Source organism: Linepithema humile, chromosome 2 (assembly GCF_040581485.1).
Source record: "Linepithema humile isolate Giens D197 chromosome 2, Lhum_UNIL_v1.0, whole genome shotgun sequence".
Lineage (NCBI taxonomy): Eukaryota > Metazoa > Arthropoda > Insecta > Hymenoptera > Formicidae > Linepithema > Linepithema humile.
The window spans coordinates 21,801,424-21,825,196 of NC_090129.1; the positions used below are offsets into that span (position 1 = coordinate 21,801,424).

Consider the following 23,773-nt stretch of genomic DNA (forward strand, 5'->3'; position numbering starts at 1 on the left):
GTTGCTTGCGCGTTATCACCTTGCTACCATTTACACGGGAACATTCGAGCAGACAACACGCGGAAATCGTCACGCAATCAGCTTTCAAATCGCAATAGCGATTTAAATATACAACAGAACAGCCGCGACGGGTGATGCGCAAAATTAACGCGCAATTTTCTATTTGCCTCCGTCATCGTTGTCTGCTTTTTACACCGCGAGTGTTGAACGAATCATAGCTCCGTGCGATTGTGCTTTTGTAAGTTATTCGTAATGCAAGTAGAATCGCGCAATTATTATACGATAAATTTCAATTAAATGAGGTTTAATGAGAATTAATTTCAATCGTATGTTATATAATATTTTGATTATTGCTCGCATAATTAATTGCATTTTCGCGAGTGCCACAAAGAAGCAATTTAGTACTGAGAGGAGAAGGAGACTCGGAGAGCATCGAAAATTAACAGACCAACTTTTAAGGCAATTGATTTATCGTTTAATTATTATTTGTTAATTGCAAAATATAAATTAGGTAAAAACAAAAAACTGTATTTCTATTTGAATACATACTATTCTTGTTCCAATTTTCTTTATTACGTTCAAAATATTCGAGATGTTTGAACTCGAAGCTCATTTATTTTACTGTGAAGTATTCAAACAATTTGGACATACAAAAGACCCAAATCTTTTGTCTGAGGCATATCTACATATATGCAGTATGACACATGATCGAACGCACTGTAACAAACTTTAATCGATTTTACAAACAATGCAAAAAACGCGTCTGCGCATAGCCACATTCCAATTTTTATTCGACGTCGCGCTGTTGCGAGCAAATATTTTCAGGTAAAACATATTTACATCTGCTCGTTCCATCTTTTCAAAAACCATTCGCCGATTTGTTCTCGTTTTACAGTGTGGAGCAGCGCAAAATGCACTCGTCGAATAACGAATTCAATTAATACGACTGTGGGGATTTGTCTGCCGGTAACGATGCCGAAAATACATTCGTTTTATAGATCACTTTGAAGTTTTCTCGATAACACAGGACGAGAGGACGATTCTTTTCGGTTGAGTCGGTCGAAGCCACCGTTTGCAGTCGGCAATTTGCGGTTATTGGTTATCTCTTTGGTGGGAATTCTTACGATTGAACTACCCGTATTTTCCTGCCTCTCTCTTTGTCACGATCTTTCAGATTTCCTTAATACTGCGATTGCAAATTTTACATACATGCACAACGGGTAAAACAGATGCTCGGTTTTTTTTTTTAATAAAGAAACTTTCAGCGTGTACACGATAAACGAAATGTATCACAATTCCGATTTTAATTTTAATTCCTCGTCTGTTTAATAATTTTCGATACTCGATTGTATCATTTTTTATTTTATTACACATCCAAATTAAAATTACAATAATTGTTAATTGTATTATTATTCTAACATTGTATATTAAATACTCAGCTGCTGATCGAACTTTTTTAATGTTTTTGAAGTAGATATAATACTCGGTATCGAACGTGTATAGGTAAAGTTAAATCGCACATCCAACTCATTTTGTGAATAAATATTTGCCGCATGCGTGTCGGCACTGTTTGTTCGCATGGAGCGGAACGACTGATTGTGAGTTTGCGCGTCAATAGTGAATGAGATACGTGAAGATATGAGTTATGCTCAAAGATATATATCGACAACGTTAATAGCATTATCTTTAAACAAATCTACGTTTATATACTAGAATTCTATCAATAAATAAATATATAAAGGAGTGTAAATACAATTATTAATGAATATTTATCTTGAATGAAGTAATAAATGCAGGGTATAAATGGGTTTTTATTCTGTAATCAAAATTAATAAATAAATCTTAGAAATGAGTTTTATGTCAAGTAAAAACAAGGCAATTATCGCAATTACGATGCATTATTCTTATATCGTCATTGAAATAAAAATAAATAAAAATGGCAAAGTTTAGTATGGCGGAACAATGTGGAATTGTAATAGTCTTGCTATTATGTATATTACACATATATATCACAATATATTTTTTATTTATACTAATATTGTTTTGTTTGTTTTTCAGGATGAGAAAAACCAGATACTTACGACAAACGCGTGGTTAAAACTGGTGAGTAAAATAAAATCTCTTTATTTTCTTCTTTGCAATTGATTGAAATTCTCTCTTTGCTATTGATTGATTCTCAATAAAAAGTATTTTTAAAACAGTTTATTTTAATGTCAATGATTTAAAAGACTTAAAAATTTACGAAACAGAAAATTATTGCAATTTGTATGTATAAATATTTGAAGTTCTGTTTCTTAAAATCCTAATAAAGAATTGAACAGAGCAAAGATAAAACGTTAAGAAATTTAATCATTTGCATATACGCGAATTTTTATAGTTTTTTAAATTCGTAATGAGTATTTTTTGACGAAACTTAATGCACACAACAAAGAGAAAACATACGATAACGGATGGGACAATTCAACATCTAATCTGTATGTTTTCATCCCTTAATCGTATTGAATAAAACAAATACAAGAATTAAACTTAGTTTACGAAACAAGTTCTAAGCTTTCAGTAAATATATACGTGTTCTCCGTATGAAATAGACACGAACGTACATAATTACGTAAATGTGCAATTACATGCATAAGTTCTTATATACACCTTCATAACCATACCGTACTGAAGCAAACGACACGTTGAAAATGTGTTCGCAGTAATTCTCTCGACGAAATAGTCAGTTAACAGAAAATCAATAACTGTACCGGTTACTTTTCCATCGCCTGCGGTCTTCCCATTTACGGGGATGCGTTGTAATATCGCTGATAAAAAATACATCTGCCGTCGCGACGAATACCGCGAATGCAAAAGCAGCGTGAGAGAAAAAAAATGCAACGAGAATTCGAGCGGATATATCTGGTTATGTTCAATAATAACGTTTCAAATGCAATTTGCATAGGAACGCGAGAAATTAGGAGATTGTTTTGTTTTTCCAACAAAATTTTCGAGAGAGATCCCGCGGATTTAATTGAGCAATTCTGTTGCGTATTTATGCTGAAATGTTTTATTTCACGCCGTTTATATTAATCACGATGTAAGCCAAATTTTTGAGAAATCTTGTTAAGAGTCTAGCATCAACTCGCAGTCGTATTTTTTATTTAATTCTGAAATAATAATATTAAATCACTTTTAATTAGCGTTAACATGGTTTTATTTGTAGCATAAAACGCAAAAAAACATAATTAATATTAATACTTGTGTTTTTTATACTTACAAGCATTATATGCAAGCGGACAAATTTTTATTAATATTTTAGAATTAAATTTATGATAATTACAAATTTGTATGGTATATACGTCACTTTTACGCACAAACAGCTCGGATATAGCACGACACACACATACACACAGACCCATTTACGGATTTTCTCGCTATATTACCGGTCGGATCGCGTGGGCGAGCAATCAGTAGATCAGAAATGCGAGAGTGCGGCGGTTGCTATTGTCGTTTCGTCTCGCTATGCATCGACTGCATCGTGGGCGAGCATCCACGCCAGACAACCACTTCTTCTCTCTAAGAAGCTGCTCCGTGTTTCCCTCGGGGGCAAAAAAAACCGGTGAAGACGCGGCACGGGAGTAAGAACGTGAGAATAGACGGGTAAAAGGAAGAGACTGTAGATACGATAGGGATGAGTTCGAGAAAATCGAGAAAGCAGTACGATGCACTCGGAGACCGCGATCTCCTTGTCAGGATTCTCCCCTCTTTTCACCTTTCCCTTTCTCTTGGTTTCTCTTTTTTCATCCTCGTTTTTCTTCAAAGCCAAATGAAAAGAATGTCGAATGCTGCTCTTTGTCTTAACATCATCGATCGGTGTAAGAGAATAAAGCCGCGAATACGGATAGTTTACTGGTGCGCCGTTCGGAGTCTTCGAAAAACCAACGTTTGACGGATTCATCGCAAACGCGTAAAAGACATCTATGCGAATGCCTTTTTTTGTATGCCTGTCATCTCTTTTTCCGTCGCAATGTTTGTTCGAGCTGATACATCAAAGTCCGCCTGCGAGTAAATTATCTTTTATACAGTTAGCGCGGACGGTGATTAATTATTTACTCTGTTTACGTTTAGCGCTTGCGCGGACGCGAGATAATCTAGCCGGTCTTTTTCATCATGAGTTTTTCAGAGTTCCGTTCGTAGCTTCTGAAAAAAAACTACACATCCCGGTTGTAATTAATTTAGGATTTTGTAGCACCATCAAGAAAGCTCAATATCTTTCTGCCGCTATAATTCTCATCTCTTTCTCATCTGTATCATATAGTGTCGATATCTTCTGTCTGCGTTTATAGCCACTTTATTGTCTTCAAGGAATTGATTTCTGATTGCTGAAGAGCAACGTTTTTCTTTTGTTTCATCCTTTTTGACGAGTCTTCTTTTCGTTCATCGTTCTTTTTTTCATCTCGTTGTCAAGCTCATCCCTCTTTCATTTGTAGACCCCAACTGTATTTTTTGTTTTTTTTTCACGTTACCCTTTTACTCGAATCGTTCTGTCAGTGGCAGTAAAAAGCCACAGACAGCTGTGAAATCCTTCCCAGTAATATCGAAAACCGAACCAAAGGAGAGCAAGCGCCTGTAAAGGACTCTGGTCGTCAATTCATTAGCACGAAGCTCTCACGTTAAATTCTGGCTTTCCTAATTTAAACTATCTGTAGCTTAAATTTTATAATATATATTTAATGTATATAATTAATACAATTTATGATATTTTACCTTTAATAATTTTGATTTTATCAGTTTTTAAAGAACATTAATTTTATTATTATTATTATTATTTTATAAATTATATCTTTATAATTTTAATACTTTTAGAAATAATAACGTTAACATTTTTTTTATCTACACTTTTAATTTTTAGAATAATTATTAAAATAAAATTTTTTATAATTTTTTGGGAGCTTTAAAATTGGCTTCGTTAGTTTTAATTGCACGTTTTTATGGAAATTAATTATATTATTCTTTTCATATTAATAAGTTTAAAGATAAGTTAATCTAAGGAACGAAAAAGTTGTTTAATTATCTGTATCTCTATGTCTAAAGCACACATATTATATTTTAATTACATATTTCAATCTCAATTATCTTTAAATGCAAGCACGTAAGATGTTTGACAAAAAATAGAGCAGATTTTAAATTGGCATCCTTATTTAATTAGTTAAGATAAAGCCTCACTGCATTAACTACCTTTAAGAGAGTCAATCAAAACTTTCAAGTTTGCTAAGCTAAATGGAATTTTAGAGTAGTACTTGGCAATGGCCTTACATGCATCACGTTGGCATGTTTAACGTATTCGACAGTTATAACAGGTGCTACTTCGTTATTACACGCTGATGAGGATGGTTATAAAGGCAGTATCTCTTATATTCCGTAAAATAACTGACTATACATAACTTTGAATTGTGCAATCGTTTGTTTTATTAATTGCAAGCAGTATCTCAACTAACGGCAGTGTATTCACATATCCACGTGCGAGAAAACATGATGTTGCTGTAACTTTAGAACTCTTATGAAATTTGTTATTTATCAAGCTGACTCTTTCAGTTCGTTAAATAATTCATTGACAGGTAGCCGATGCGCAGCTGCGGTTTTCAAGCTAGGTTAATAATATAATGCACTTTACTCGTGCGAATTCATATCGGAATAGCGTGCGGATCGAGGTAATATTAATCGGCGCTCTAAATCCATGACAAGCGAATACGTCGGTCGTAATAGAGTAGATGTGTCTTAAAATATCGCTCGTTTAATAAGACGCTATATCACTTTATTACGCTAGTCATTTTATTAGTTAAATTTAATTTTAGAAGAGGAACAGAGATCGAGATTCTTAATTTAATAAATCATTTAATATTCGCATCTTAAGAGTTATAAACGTTTAAGTCAATTTTTTTTATCGAGACAGAATCAATATCAACCATTTTTAAAAATATTATTCTATTCTAATACCTTTTCAGAAATACATTGTTATTTTTTATCTGCCAAGTTAAATCCACGTTATTTCACTTGGCAATCTATTATTTTATAATTTGACAAATCTTTATTACTAAATGTCTTTTTAATCAAATTTCTTTAAAAATAACTAGAGATTTAAGTCAATTTATTGTACAAAATTTATCTAAAGATTTTCATCAGTTTCTACAAGATTAAAAGATGTTTCGACAACAGATTCAACCTTTTTTCTAATATATCTTCTAGTATGCAGTTGAGAGAGAAGTGGCCATAATTCTGTGACACAATATCCGCGTGCGCGTATCCATCGTTGCGGGCAAATAACTACGCGAGAGGCACGAGAGAGCACTTTTCGTTCTCTTAACAAAAAGCAAGAGCGAGATATTACAGGTCGAGAATCCGCGCGGTCCTCTCGGTTGCGCCGGAAATAACACAGTTGCGACGTAGCGACAAAGTGTCCAAATAATTGCACGTGTGTATCCTCCACTCGACGTGAAACGAGATCAGCGACGATATCAGTTCCTTTTGCGTGCGTGCACAAAGGGCCGGGACGAGGAACCGACGAGGGGAGAGAGCGCGAGAGGAATGGAGGAGGCAGCCACGTAACATCATCGTGTACGAACATGTCGCTTGCGTGTTGGCACGATGTAGCGGCGCTAAAATGTACGGAACCGAGAAACGCTGTCACGACACTCACGTTTCCGTGCGAGAAATGTCGCCGCTACATCGTGCCTGTCGTTGCGCCAGCATTTTAGATTAACCGCTTCGTTACAAGAAACCAAGTAGAAACAGCGCGAGTAGAAGCAGCCAATTATGTCTTTTCGTGAGGAAACTAATGAGGAAAAGCAGATCGGGATTGATTTGCGTTGAGTGCTTTATATTAATAGGATCTATTATATACTTTTTATACATTAATTGATAATAATTCTTGCGCTTCGATAACCGCATCACTATTTTTCATTGTCTTCTCAATTATATATATTGCTTGCGTTTGAAGAACTACATTTTACAGTATATATATTTCTGCAGAATTGTTTTTATTACGTACGATAAATAACTGCGCGTTATTTCAATCCACTTTTCTTCATTGCAACTTTTAATCTTTTTAATATGTGTGTTGAATTAATATAATACAAATAATTTATATATATTGTACTTGACGAGAAAAGTGTATTGACAGTTGTTGAAAAAGTCCGCGGGAAGATTGCAACTACGCCATTTGGCCCTTATAATCCAAGGTACTTAGAAAATTGAGCGGATAAGTCTCGAAGCAAAGTCCTCAGATAGTACATTAGAACGGGCAAGAAAGGGAGGATAAGAGAAAACGGGCTGCTCGTAAGATTAAATTAAAACTTGGATTACGATTCGACGAAGATAGCGTACTTGTTAGTTACCTGATATTTTACATCAGCGGCCGTCTTCTTGATAACTGCTTATCTCGAAAAACATCATTCCTCAATTATTTACAAGTACACTAATTACACTGCAGAGTTATGGAAATGCGAACGGCAATAGCAATAAAAAGCGAGATAGTTAAATCAGTTAAATTGTCATCTTCTGATGAAGACGACAGACTCGGATATATAACAGATCGCAGACGTTTTCATCGTAGCCCATATATCTTATCGATTATTTAAATTCACTCAAACTTCGCTATTATCATCATACATCTCTTTATCGTGATTCTGATGGACCTTCAAGTCCACTCCAAAATCCAATTCAGAGTCGGTAAATCAACTGTCAGTAGGTCGACACCAAAGTTTATCTTGATAAATGCCCTCGTGAAACGACTGCTGAGAAAAAAAAGAGAATCCTGAAAGCGACCCTCGGGAGAACCATGCGAAAGTGCCGATAATTATCTCTCTTCCATTCTGCTCTTTCAATCGGGCCCCCCCGTACCTCGGCGGCATCCGACATCTTTCTCCCGGCATTCATTCGATATTCAGCGTCGAGGGCTAGCAATTTCGGTTCACTGGGCCCCTTGTTGCGCGCCCACACTTCACGCCAGATTGCGCTGAAGATATGCAATTGCGGAGGAACGTACTCAGAACAAAAAGAAAGAAAAAGACCGACCGTGTCTGAAATTGAAATGACGGTCTGTCATAAGCAGATCTCAAAGGATGTTTCGAGAGATTGAACACACTTAAAGAAACATCGATAAACACGAAATGAAGGATAAGGAATGAAAGGAATTTTTCGCTATTCTGCTCGCTTGTATATACATAATTGGAGAGAGTTCGGGCTTTAATTAAATCTCGTATCTTGCACAAAACAAAAATAAATAAATAATGAGCAATAATGTTCTATCTATTAAAATATTTAAATATTATCGCCGCCGGATATTTCAAGAATATGACAGCAAAGGAGAATTAATGGAATATTCAAGAACCACTATCTCGCGACATAGTAACCAGCGGCTTTTTAATCTCGGCGCGGAAACGCGACGTCGATCGCATTATAGCGATCCTCCGAGTGAAAGACATGGAAGGGATCGGCAAAGATCCCGGATCCATTTATCACGGTAAATCAGACTATATCTTGACGTTCCTTTACAGGCTTGATAGACATATATACATGTACTCGAGGATGAAAGCTACAATGGAGGAGCGATTTCTTGAACATGATAGAAAAGGAAAGGATTTGCCGCTACGTTTTACCAGTTCTTAACAGTCAGTCTTTGCTTTGTGAATTTTCTCCGATTTATAAGTCATAAAGAATTCGCGGTGAGCAGATCAAACGCGGACATGGAAGTACGGCGTCAAAGTGCAGCGGATAAAATTAAGATAAAATAAATGCGTATGTACATCTCGAACAATTTCCTAAAATCTGTTAATGTATCTCTTAAATGGATTAATTTAATCATCTCATCAGAGTGTCATCACTTTAGGAAACGTATCGAACATTGCTGCTGCTGTCAATGCCGTTATCAAGCGACTTGAATAATTATGTCCAAATTGACCAAAGAATTCGCGGATGAAAGATCATGCGGGAAACGCTCCATATAACACGATGTGATATTCATTCATCCGGAGCGTATTGGGAATAGATATTGCTGTCATATAGCTTGTACATTCACGCACACGTCGCCCATTGCGAGTCGAAATAATTCGCGCGCGTTAATGGTTTTCGCCGCGTTTGAATCGCTGAGTGTCGCGACGGTGATACATTAATCCCTCTAACGATTCCCTTGGCCAATTCCCGTCCGGCCGATAAATTTTAATGTCATGTTAACGGTATCGTCCTGTTACCACATTATCAAGTATGCCTGCCATGGATGTCGCGAAATTGCACCGTTATGGCTTGCCGTTAAGCTCGCGTCGCCCACGTAATGCTACGCGTAATCGCAAATAATTAATCATTCTAACGGACGATAACTCAGCATTTTGTCTAGCACTCGCTCGTCGGTATTTCCTTTATGTTTCGCCGCTTGATAAAGTGCGCAACGATATATTCTTCTCTCCTGAATTGCAACATCAATAAGATTCGCCCTTTATTCTTCACTGCAGAAATGATTTGGCTAAAACGCGTTCGTTATTCTTTTCATTCTTTTTTCTCTCATTTTTCATTCCTTTACGGCGAAACTTGTATTAATGTACAAAAGTCATGCGAGCACCTTGGTCACTCATTTTTATCTAAGAATTCTGATGTAAACTGTAATTACTTGATGTAAAAGACCAACTCTCTCTAACGATAGTTGTGAAAACTAGCAACGATAAAATCTTTCGGCATCACTCCGATTTAATCTGCCAAGAAAAAAGAAATTGCTTCGTCTACGTTCCACCGCTCGCTAAAAGCGAGAAAACTGCTAAGTCATAACTGAGCGTCAATTTATATCCTCTCGCCGCGCACTCGCAAAGTTTCTTACATTTTTGACGACGCAACGAAGTATCGTTACGCGATGGCGACTCGCCAAGTAAAACCGTCATGAGAATCAAGTGATTTTGCAACTCACTCTTCGTATTTATAAGATACATCCACACATGTCTAAGTGTTTTGATTACTCCGTGAAAACACCACGTCGCGCGAAACGTAAAGCAGTCAGCTGTAAAATATCACAGTTTTATTGGCGCATATAAAACTCTCTTGATTTAAATACGACTGAAAAATCCCAGCTCGGAATAATGTTCCGAATTAGATCGACAAAAAAAATCAATAGTCGCCATTTTCTCTCCCGCATCTCACGGTGCAGCAGCGTTCTGATATTGGCGTTGGAGCGTCAACACGAGCCCGGCGGTTCCGGAATATAAATCAGGCGCGTTGAGGTATAGATAGATTGAGGTAGGCGCATAAGCATGAGCTGGATATCGAATTCATTTTTAAGATCACGCGGGGAGAAGAAGTGTCAAAAGGGTCCAGGTCGCCGCAATAGTGTCGAAGCAAATGCAGCAACAGGTTTTAGTAGAAATTCTTATCGCGCGACCGTCGCGCAAATTTCCCCTTGCCTCCAATTACAACGCTTTCGTCGGACTGTTTCGTCCGTCTAGACTGTATCCGATTACCTCGGCCCGCGGCGATATTTGGCAAAACTGGACAGTTTCCTCGACGGTAAATTCATTCTGTCGGAATTAAGTCGGAAATTCGTTTGATGGATTTTTGATTGGCTGCCGCGCGAATGCTCCGTAAATTTTGATGGGGCCCGGCAATTAGCGGAGGAAAGTCGGGAAAGATAAACGACACCGTAATCTTTGTTAAGGCAGGTCGGGTTTCCGCTCGTACATTCTGAGGCGACGGAGTTTTGTTGAAACAGCACGCGCGGGAAACGGCGATAAGACTTTCTCAATTAGTTCTGGTATTTTCCAAGGTAAACATATATAACGAAGGACTCAATCGCGTCCCGTGATAATTACGTTTTGCTATTGAAATAGAAGAGAAATACACGATAAAAACGGAAAACCCGAGCAAACTAAAAAGAAAAACGGCTCAAACTCTTGGAAAATTCTTGGAAAAGGCTAATTTTAATAATGTGTAGAATAAAATAAATTAGAGGTATATTCGATATACAAGAAAATAAAGATGAGGGACGTTCATGCATATTCACACGTAGAGGTATACAAATTCCATGGATATGCAAATCTGTTGCTTCTGAAACATAGAAGTTTAAGTAACACGGCGAATATTTAACAGTTTACTGCAGTTTCCTGAGAATTTCACGACTAAGTACTCTTTTTCATTCGGCTGCGGCGGTAAAAAATTTACTTTCGCAATTGCATCTTTATTCAAATATTTCTCGTTTGTTAAGACCGACATGTCGACGGTTTATCGCATTATTCTTCTCGATAGGCGATAGCTGTTGTCGAGAACTTTATTCCCTTAGCGTCTGACTTATGGCGCATATAATTTTTCGTTTATACTCTTATATCTTGCGGCGCGGGTAAGTCGACGTAAAGGCGCGAGTGCCACTAAAGCGTGCCGTATACCCGGAAAACATTTTACGAACGATATAAATCGCTGGTTCATCGGCATTACCGTCTGTTTCACTGGGCGCAAAAATGAAATATACGCGGGCAAGTCGCATTTGGACAAATATTTGCATACTTCCTAGATTTATCATTGCGCGACCGAAAGTTTTTACGGCCGCCATGCGTCGAATGTAACATTGTGTGCGGCGCGTGTAACGAGAAGCAGCCGGAGATCATGTGGTAGGAAGCGCACGTTTTATATTCTGCGAGCATGAATAATAAAATATTTGCGCGCGAATAAGCAAACAAAATTTTTAGGGCGCTTCCGCCGCTACGGCGCATAACAGACGCGTAAAAGAGCGCACACGGAAAATGAACGAAACCACTGATTGTGAGCTTCTTGTTTGTCAAATAAGCGCGCGACGGCGAACGGAAATATCGAATAACCCCGCGACAGAGCGACCACTTTTTAATATCACTATCCATTTTTTTAGTAACAAACGTTGATGAAACTCTTCGGTGATGAAAGTTTTAATAGAAGCAATCCTGTGCACAAAGGCTTAATTTACTACGTTAATCGCTTGTTTAAAACGGTGGTCGGTTTAAAAACGTTCAACTGAAACGTGAATCTATCGTGCTCGATGACGTTGACCTTATCGCAGAATTGCGAAATTATTCCGCGGATTCAATTCCGTGATAAACGCGGCGCCATATATTTTCGCGCTGACGTTAGAAAGAACCGTGTGTCGGCCCCGACAAGCTCGACAAAGAACAGTAAAAAGCCGATCGGCGGGAGCATGTTTATGTCGACGCGAGCCTATTTATCCGACTATCGGTTAACGATCGACGACGTTGTTCAACATCCCCGGAGGACACCGATAATACACGGCCGACCAGGAAGGATACGTTTATCACTCGCTTACCAAGGGGTAGCTCCGTTTGATTCTTTGTAACGACTGCCAGCGCACCAATGAATTACGTTTATAGCTCGGCAGAGACACTAAACTGCACCTTCGGAGAACACGCCGTGTATCTACGTGAATCTCACGTACTTCTCGTGGCTGATTATATGGAGCACCTCCTGTTCTCTGTGTTTCTGCTGACTCCTTAATTAGTTTAAAGCAGGTCTTTGCTAAATGAAAAATTGATTACACTCTTTAACATCGTTCAATTTCCACCAGACGAGGAGAGAGTGCATTCAAACTACTTTGGGGTTCATTTGCATAATCTAAATATCTATTACAATAAAAAAAACTTTCGACGTTTTGTACGATTTTCAGCTATACGAAGTGATTTCTCACATTTTCTTTTGCATAATATTCAAATCGTTTAAATCTGTATCATGTGTCTCGATATGCCTTGCATCTGTATTTCAAAATTGTTACAAAATGTGTGTTGCAAGTTAAAATCAAAATTTTTGTCAAAATTTGCAAACATCTCTTCCTTGTTTGATAGCGTAATCGAATAATTCTACTGATACTAATTCAAAGATGGATTAACTTAATTAATCTGCTTAAACTAAGTTAATCGGCAGTTGAATAAATAGTTTAGTATAAATATTCCCTTAAGAAGGGTTTAACCTATTTTTTACTTTTTTTATTTTTTTTTTGGGGGGAAGCCACAATAAACGATGTACACATGGGGCTTCGAAGGACCGACGCGATAGGCTGATTTATGTGTTTCTAAGCAATGTCCTGGGGGGATTCGACGCGAACGAAAACGTACGGCAATTCTGGTTAATCGAATCTATTCCCTGATATCGAGGGGCGATTGGTGTCCGTCTCGCTGGAAAACATATAAAACAGAATTTAATCCCATACCGTTGTACATTACACGTATCTTACAAAAGCCATCACGTACAATAATAGCTTTCCACTTGCAACTTTCTATACTCGAAAATAGCGAGTAATCGAAAAGCGGTAAAAAATTTACAGCGTTATATTTGCCGATAAAACGTCTTTCCGACCACTTCATTTTTTTTTTCAAGCCGGCTCAGCACGCTCGCGCCATTATGCGGGAATTGAAAATATCGACATAGGCGCAACAAAACCATTCATTACAGCGCGGGGATGTCGTAAAACGATGGCCTAGCATTGTCACATGTCTGCGCGTGTTTCTACAAAGCAATTTCAATTCGCGGAGCAAACGAGCGTCACAAACACACGGCCGTATGTCTTTAACGGTTTGCGCGACGATAAATGCGAGCGCAAGTTTGAGAGTATTTAACAACGATCGTTCGTCGGGCGATATTCAACATAGCCGCAATTGTGTGCCATCTGGAGAATACGGCAATATATATATTATCTATATATTGCGTACACATAAGGACGCCTAGGAGCGACGTTTACACGGGAGCGCGTCCTTCCTATCTATCTAATCTCTGCAAAGTGCATTCGCTCACTCGCATTAACCCTGCAGCCCTCGACCTGACTTTATCGCATACAACATCGACCGCCCTCACCGGTCCTTGGAAGTGCGTACCTCGACGACACATATACACACGAGCAATACAGACACATGTATATATACCGCGCATCCATCATAACTTCCTCCTAGCCGCGGTTGATATTAGCATGGATTTACCTGTGAGACACGATGCGATGAGAATGATAGACGTCACTTGATCCTCCTAATTCGCGTTAATATTGGGCCGTGAAAGACGGAAATCTAACGCCGATCGTGTAATGGCGGATCATTGATCCGATGTAAGTAAGGTTTTCCGATGTAATTATACTGATAATGAAACACAGAATGATATATATGATATCGTGAATTCACTCAATTGATATTCATCTTCTTGATGCATGCAATGAGGATTTTAACTCAACTATAAAAAACAAATTATCAAACACACTCTTATACAAATTATCAAACACACTCTTATACAGTATATAAAAATAGGAAGACGCAGACATATATATGAATTGGAAGACGAGAATTCTCTGTCGTTCTAGTAATCAAGTAAAATAGTGAAAATTTGAGAACGAAATGATTAAACAGATAGTTATATGACGTAACGCAATTACATCTAGTTTCCGCCTATACATTTAATGCCCCACCCTTTCACAAAGAGCAACATGTGCATATGTGCGCTCATAACCCACATATTACGAAACTTTGCTCATATTTGAGGCTGACAATTGTAATCCTCAAAGCTAAGAGGAGCTCTCATGATCGAAATCACATGGGGATTGTTACATATTATGTAATATAGATATATATATATATATATATATAGATATGTATATATATATATATATATATATATATATATATATATACGTGTACGTTGAAAACGTCCGCGCGTATTGATATAATACAACTTCAAGTTATTATAGATCTGAATACAATCTAGGAAAAATAAATTTAACTTTAATTGTAATTAATATAAATTATAATTGTAACGCAGATCTTTAATTTTGATGTGACATAATTTTCTTACTCATTTAATAATAAATTTTTATCTTCTCTAAAGTAACGTGTAGTTAAACAGATGTAAAACTATGCAAAGATAAGACGTTTACACGTCAGAATTTAATAAAAATTTTTGCTGCTAGAATGTTTTACTCTTTATGGAAAATGCCTGAGTCTTTTTGTTTTTTTATTTTTCTTCGGATATTAAACCTTAAGTTAATAAAATTTATGCGATGTTGCTCTTGTGCCTTATACTTGGACCAACTCTGTGAACGTACGACATATAAGAATATACTTAAATGATTTTACACAGAATACTTCGGATTGGTTATGTTTTCTTTCAGTTTCAAATTTTTTCTTCACTAGAATATAAAAGTTTTAATACGTTCTGAATTATAGAAGAAGGAAAATAAAGAATTTTCTGCAAATTAAGCTTCGGTACTTTTAAAATAAGCCTTATAACAAAAGCTTTGAGATTTTAAACTTTGTTTTAATAGAATGTTCATTTATTGCTTTTTTATATTGAGATATTCACAGAAATATTTATTGAAAATGAATAAAGAACGGAAAGCTGACGTTCTATTAAATATTTGAAAAGAATTGATGTACAATGGGTTAACCAATCTGCGGATAAAAGAAAATATACTTGATATTAAAGATATTGTATGATATTATACAGGACCAATACGCGCGCGTGCGGTATTCGCGTTGAGCTTCGCGAAACCGTCGGATTATACGAATTCACAGCGGACATTTTTCTTCAAAGTCTAAGGCAAAGAGACTTTTATCGTCTTTATTTCCACGCGAAAAACTTTCATCGAGTTCGCTTCGCGAATAATTTCGTCATTTTTCTACATGGGTGAATTTCATTGTGCGATTGTCGCTGTAGATTATCAATGACATACGTACCTCAACGAGATATGTCGCAGCAGGGAAGAGCTGGAGATATCTATGAAACTGTAAAATTTCGCTTCAAATTTCCCAGCTTTACCAGACGGAAGTTTTCATGACTGGACGATTCAACGCGACGGTATTAATCGAAAACGAATGGAGCGATTTAGAGCGATTAAAATCGGAAAAGGTTATTTCCTCGGCGTTGCGAACGATTATCGAATAATCAATGCGGAATCTCGGCCATTTATTATATACAACATACTTTTTGTAATTACAAATTTTTTAACATTAATTTTAATTTTAATTTGAAGCTGATAGCCTGCTGCGTAATATTTCAAGCATTGAAATAACGTTATATCTATCTAGATATAGAAATTTAATTATAAATGCTCGCAACACTCGTAAATAATTATTTGCATCGATAAAATTTATTTCGTAAATATATATTTTTTTTCTCGGCAATTAAATTTTATTTTTAAATATACAATGACACGGAACTTACTGGAATGAAATATGGCACTTCCAGCGAAATAGCTTTTGTGATCCATTTCATCGCGAAAGGTTAAAAGCAGCAGTACGCCACGTAAAAAATTGGAGCGTGTCAGGGCTCGCACATGACTGCATTTACATGCACATGATATGTTTGTCCTATGAACTAAAAGTTATTATCCGAGCTCTTTCTGAAAACGTGACAGCACATCGCGAAAGAGAGATAAATCGGGTAAGGGACTCGCTGCCTGCGCGGTAAGAAATCCGAAAGCGAAGGAAAAACGTTCGTGAGACAAACAGTACATACGATGATATTTTTAACAAAGAGCTTGGTCTCGAGTCCGCTCGCGCAAAAATTCGGAATGAAGTTTTCGTGCCGCTGACAAGCGATGGAGAACGCCAGTTTGCGTCCGATGTTCTCAAGAAGTTCGACATGAAAGCTGCCGTATGCAGCGAACTCTCCTCCATATCTCCGGTCGAGACACGCTGGTGGAAGCTCCACTTGCAGATTAGTGCCTCGTATATAAACGTACTACATATTATATTCCTCGAAAGTTCCTCTCTCTCTCTCCGTACTTGGCAATGGCTCCGTGAGACTGTAGGTGTACTTTGTAGATGCGTCTATAGAAACGCGAAATGCACATGATTGCGCTGCAATAAAATCAAGCGCAATGCACTCCAAGGGACAATTTGCAATTTTGATCGTCTTATACTTACTTTTACAATTGAAATTTATTCTCGCTTTGCAGCCATCGCTATGACTCATAAGTCTCACATTTCACTCGTTGTTTACAACTACGAGAATTGCTTTCTAATACACATTAAGTTACATTTGAAACAGCCAGAGTTACATGTTGCGTCTAAATATGAGTATAAATAAATATCTCGCGCTGTGCTCCGAAAACAAATACTGATAATTTCCCTCGGAGAGAACTCGCAATGCGCAATTAATTTCTAAAATTGTTCCGGAACTGTTCGATTTGTCCGTAGCGAGTGAGTTCTGCAGGCGACAACCGCGCCGCCTTGAATTCAATTAATTCAGCGATTCGGTGGAGTCGCCGCTGATGTATCACATCTTATTATCGATATAATGAAAGAATAGCAGAACGTGGGCGACTGAGCGGTCCGAGTTTGCTTTATTATTGCAAGGGATTTAATCAGCCGTCTTTCATGGACATTCTTAATTTTGGAAGATCTCGCTTACACTCATTTCCGCAAATAGACTCAGCGATATAGCGATTACTATTTCCACTTTACTCGATACTCCGGGAACACGTTCGAACATTCACTTCAGGATAATGATCTCGATTAAACGATCGTGCATTCATCCAACGTGAAATTCCTCGAAATTAAACCGTTTCTCTCCCACAGTTGCGATTTATGGTGGAATTAATTATTTGGCTGAATAAACGTAGAGCGTTGTAAACGCCCCAAGACACGAGCTAATTAAGTAAAAAATATTTACGTAATAAATACCGCCGCTGCTAGTTGGAGTGTATTCAAACGCGAATAATCTCGATCGCTCGACGTTTAACGAGCCACAATGTACGACTCTATATAATCCTATATACATCGCTCTACGATATATATATATATATATATATATATATATCCTGACGTTCGGACTAGAGATTTTGCGTAAAGTCGCCAATTACCACGCGCCATTGTCTACCGAAATCCTTCGTTAAGCGAAAGTTCGGCTCGACAACCGGCGGAAAGTTCGAACGCGAGATCGCCCCGATCCTTCGTCTTCCCTCGCGCTCGCCGGTACATTCGCAATTTCGCTGGTATGCAAATAAGCAGCCACCGCTACTGTATCGCTCGGCAATATACACAATTGAAGTTGCGATATCGCCTGCCGCTCGCTCGCGAGTTATTTAATATTATATTAGAGAAGTTGGCTTCACGTTCTGCTCAATTCGCGCGCGCACGCCACACTGCGTGAGAATACATTTGGAGTTTGTTTTTGTTTCTCCGCTATCCCATGATTGAATGAAGCTGAATATTTCCTTTAATTTTGATTCGCTTTCCGCATCGATCGCGAATAATTGCGAGTATTTCAGTATTTCGTATCACGCACTTGTTTGTTTTCATTGATAGAACGGATTATTTATGGAGGTAATTTTTGTGTAATTATAACTTGCGATATTACACTTTTATATCTTATATTGTATATTGTATATGGAACATAAAGTATTGCTGTGAGACAAGATCTACCAAGTGAAAACCACTTTGGATTAATATTTCATGCAGGGAATCCTTTATTTCGATGTGGCTAATGTTTGCAGAACGTTCCTCCACCATCTCTAATTTCTCACATCCAAAATTTCGTAGAAACGCCCCACAGCTGTCCGCGCAGCGTGGCAGACGTTCCGCAAATCCTGTTAACGTTTCGCAAGCAATTATCCTTAATTACCGTGTGCATCCAAAATTTTGTTGAACTGCAGCAGGGCTTTCCTGTTACATCGTCCTGCAGGACTACTCAACCGACAACGTCACAATTTCGGCAGTAATTATCCCTAATTCGCGCTTACATCCAAAGTTCTGGTAAAGGACGAGTTCTCTAAGCAGCACCATAATTGTGATATTATCGCATTTCCGAGCAGGTAATCCATTCTATGCAAAACCGCCGCAAATTTTAATTCAATTGAATTTTCTGCATACATTAGCGTTCAATTGTGCATCGCTGGGAGGAAAAATTAACGGCCACGTAAATTCGAACGCAAATAGTGATTGCAAAATTTGCACAAAGTTTACGCCCGAAACATCATTATGTTGAAAGCAATTATATTGGTATCTTGTTATCCTTCGATTGTGCTATATTTGAGCCGCTGATCAGAAGTACCTCTCGAATTTCCACCGGATAACCTACTCGTAATTTGTAGAGTCACACGGAGTGTAATACTGTCGATAACTCATTCGCATTAATACGCATTATGCAGGCGCGCTAAAAGCACTAGTGAAGTTGAAACCTATCTTCTCACCTTTGAACCTTTATGTATAGTGTCAGTCAGTCGTACTTTCAATTTAGCTGAAATGTGAATTGAAAGAGAAATATGGAACTTTCACAGGAAACTCTTGCATTGCGAGAAAAAAAAAACTGAAACAAAAGTGCCGTATGCATAAAAAATAAAGTCACACGAGAAGATTATAAAAAAGTTAATGTTCTATTCATAATAATGTACATCTGTATACTTTAAGACTCCAAATTCTCCAAACTCTTATTCGCGAAAACAAAAAATTTTTCCATTTTCATCATCTCACTAAGAGAGATGTACTAAGCTCTCATCCATACATCATCGTGCACACTGTATCCTTTCGTAGGAGGTCAGTTAGTGTGTTGCGCTAGGAGGAATTATGACGCCATGAGCGACTCGAGATGGTGATAAGAGATTTGTGCGTTCAATAGACTTAGCCAAACGTATAAACTCTAAGATGATAGCGAACGTATCGAAGAGCCGCGAAATACGGACTCCGCGTTTGCCGTCTGGAAAAATACAGGTGTTAAAAACCACGCTGTGTGTAAATTGAGATTTTCAATTATAGAAATACGAGAGAGTGACAAAGCTGTATTATCTGTTTTCAGCTATGTACTGTAACGCCATCGTAATACGATACAGTATCAAAGGTAGAACGTGGATGGCACTCGTATCAATATCTGCGCGGGATTACGCTCGGCGACCAATGACGCGGCGGAATCACATTGCGTTAAATGTTCCGCATTGTCTAGTGGTACACTATGGCAAAACGCTCTGTGAATGTTAACAATTTCGCGACACTGATGGGTTCATAGGTCAACGTAATTACGAGCAAGAAATCAAATGTCGTTCCGCGCAACGCGCAATCGCAACTATTACTACATCACGCTCTTGATTTATTTCCGCAATTTTATTCCGACCTTGCGCGATGAAAAGCGAAAACAGTATCCCGTCATTTTCCGGCGTATTAGCCTGCCATGTTACCGCATTTAGGGAAGATTAGATCACAGATTGGAGTCTGATTAACGAGTCAATATCGATATGCAGTCATGCTTATCGGTCTTACGAGGCGTGAGCCTTTAGCTAATAACGTCGCAAGTTCTGGAAGGTAAGCTTGATTAATAATTGCGAGCGCTCGCGCGACCGCGTTCGTAAATCTTGCGCGCGACGTATGCAGAACGTAGCGCGGCCACGATATATGGCCGATCTTTTATCAAATTTAATTTTGTTTTACATCGTGCGCGGAATACACGGTCAGATTTCGCCACAACGGACGTTACAGGGTGATTCGAAGCGATTTTAAAAGCGTTTGAAATTTTATCTTGTCAAATCGCTTAGATTTATCAAGAAACGAAATATCTTTTATCGGGGAAAAGAGTTGAAATGCGCAGAAACCCCAGACGTTTTCCGCGAGGATTAGCTCGTCTTATGGTTAGTAAATTCTGAACAAAAAAACATAAAAGCACACACGTACGTAAAATGAATAAGAGACAAGATACCGATGCTTACGCGGCACCAGTAAGACCTTTTTCGAGCATACGCTGGTATGGGTCATGAAGCTCTCGTAAAATAGACGTCGGGCGCATGCATTTGTACGCGTACACCCGACTACTGCAATCCCTAGTTGATGTGCAGGCATAAAGCGAGGTTGAGATTTGAAAATGCAGCTTTACATGCTTCTCCTCACATTACACCGAGACGCGAGATAGATAATGCATAACAATGCATGCAAAATGAAGGAAATCTCTCGAGAAGGAGAGCACCGCGGTCGATAAAAGGGTCAAGTCTAAGCGAGTTTTAATTTTACGCGCCGAGCATCCGTGATGCTATTAAGGCGATTTGCTCGTAACGAGACGCGTTACCTATCGGCAATTTGTCGAATCCGCGCACGCACGATCCTTTGATGGAAGGCTTCGCAGTACGGAGGCGTTTGTTTAATCTGCAGTCGTTAAACAAACGCGCTTCGTCGATCGACCAACAAATTGTCAGCGGTCAACCGAGTCAACATGACTGATTGCAAGCAACGTACTAATTAATGCCTGTTCATTTCTAAGCACGCGCCATTGTAGCGGTCTATGTCGCGGTGAAATTTCGCAGACAATGGGACCCCTAAACAATATTCCGGTTTAATGATAATCGGCGTTAAAGCTTCTAAAGTCGTTTCGCACGAAACTGATTATCTACCTGTAGGACGCGTATACTCTCTGACCCACGCTTTCGCCGCGTTCTCTCCTCGAAAATCGAATTAATCGCCACGTGTCACAAGTCCCACGCATACACATGTTCGACGGTAGTCTCTCGTTAAGTCACTCGGCGGAGACCAAGCGCGCTTTAACCATGTCTCTATTGTGTTCAAACGAGTTTTGCGGATTATACTTAAACTTCGAAAAGCATTACCTTTTATCCCAAATATCTGGAAAGTCACCGACTAAGCTCACTGTATCTTGGTTATTCAATTATTCGCAGTTCCCGCGAGGCTAATAGTATAAGTAGCTTGAAGGTTTCGCAAACGAGTATTCGCAGCGTGTAAAATCGTGACGGGAATAATCCGGACTTGGAGAACAGCTGACACCGTACTCTGACCGTTTTTTTTTTTTCTCAAATCCAACCATTCGCCGTTATTTTATCAAACGGACAGAATCTCTCGTATCTATTATAAAGCTATAAGGCTATTATATTTTTAGTCTGCTATCTTTTAAATTAGTAGATAGAATAAATGAGAAATTGTGCCTCCACAAAGGAATGACAGAAATCTGACACACGACAATCCATCACAAATCGCGCTCACTTGTTATCCTTGAGCGGAGAACGGGAATCCTCCTTCCGCTGAAAAATGCGGGTGGTTATACCTTTGAAATATGGATCTTCTATGGGAGATTTCGTGGTGCATCGTCACAGGTTACCATCCATTTCGTGGCATTCAGAGGAGCATCATGGTCCCGACTGTCAGAATAATCTATCCAAAGTCATCCTACGCAAGTTAACTGGGCAATCTCCTTCACCGCATAATCCGATAACTCTAATTATCCTAACGAGATCAATAATTTCTCCCTTGCCATTTCGCTGCGGTGATATAACCGAGCGGCGAAATTTCCGGCCGTCATTATCGTACGTCTCGACTACACTAACAAAAACGGACGATAATAACTTCACGATTACGATGGCTTCTTGTGGCGTTGAATCATAATGAGTTTAGACCGCTTGACACGGCTAATATTATTCAAATGACGTTCTAATTATTTAATAAAATTTTCATAATTTTTTGAATTTTTGTTTAAACGAATCCTTGACTTTGCAAAATATTTATTGTCTTTTACACATTTATGATTTTACATCGTGCTGGATACGATGTCATATTTCATCTGCATACGACTACGTCACATCCGTCGTAACGTAAATCTATATGACACTGCGAAACAGATGGAAATCATTTTTACACTCCGTCTAGCATATCTCGTAGAAGCTTATGGTTTCAAAACCGACTTCAAAAATAGTTTAAAAATAAAGTGGAGAAAATAGTACGAAATATATCTATATATGGTATAGTGGACAAATATGTAATAATAGCTGTACAATCATATTCGATATCGCAGTTAATAGACAAGTATTTACACAATAAATACAACGGATTAATCGACATATCGGCAAAAAAAAAAGTGAACATGAAAGTTGCCATGAAATAATAAAGCAAAATGACAGTGGCTGGCACGAATAAATACATATTATGTCACACGAAGAAGTGAAATATCACCGGCTCGCATAGTCCTGTATTACTCATCGGCATATCTGCACTCTGCAAAAAGTCGGCGCGTAGTTCAACGGAGTGCTCTTACAAAACACGCGTTGTAATTAATTCGTTGTAACTTGATCCGACGTTGTAAATCACGGCAACGAACTTGGAATACGCGCCACCGCTGTATAATTTACTGTCTGTCGGCGCGGCGTGGACGAATCCGATCCTCGGAATCGTCGCTCCGGTCAGCGCGGTGTCACGACTGTGTGCGAGCCTGGGTAGCGCTGCGGTTTCGGAAGATCGCCATATATAGCCCCCGACCTTAACCCGAAGCACGCGTTGCATTAATGTGCGCGCGAGAGGGGCAGTAGAATGTGCATACGCCTACCCATTGTGGCCGTCCGGAGATGGATAGCATGTGTGCGTAGTTGCCCGCACATACTACTCTGGTCGCAAGAAGAACGCCACCGTAATTCATGGTTTCTTAACGGGCTAGTTAACGATATTAGTACGTTATGTGACCCGCGCAATTATTTTCCACTCTAACGGCGAAGTGAAACGAAGCAAAGCTCTCCTCTGAGACTCGCCACTTCCAAATGAGACGAGATATTCGTATAAAACTTGCTTGTTTATGCGTTTGCTGGATAAGCAAAAGTGAACTTTGCACATAGACGATATCAGTTGTTTTTCAATAGAACATATTGTGCGTAAAAGTGCGCTGAATTGTTATATCCCTTTGTTATATCGGGCACTGTTTATATTTATAATGCAAATTGTGACAACACCGTAGCATCTCTGCCACGCGATAAATGGTTAAAAGTTTGATTCGATAAAAGTTTCCTATATGTAAAAGAAAAAATTTACTGGCTTTCAAAAAGTTTTCCCTT

General features: G+C 38.4%; 1 protein-coding gene across 7 annotated transcripts in view; it reads left to right on the plus strand.

Annotated features, from left to right (window-relative positions):
• The window catches only part of nAChRalpha6 (nicotinic acetylcholine receptor alpha6), a 226,308-nt gene that overhangs the window by 79,080 nt on the left and 123,455 nt on the right, over positions 1-23,773 (plus strand). For all 7 annotated transcript variants that reach the window (XM_012364471.2, XM_067350768.1, XM_067350766.1 and 4 more), the window contains one exon: positions 2,059-2,103. In XM_012364471.2, the coding sequence (XP_012219894.1) occupies positions 2,059-2,103 (45 nt within the window). The remainder of the gene's footprint in view (positions 1-2,058; positions 2,104-23,773) is intronic.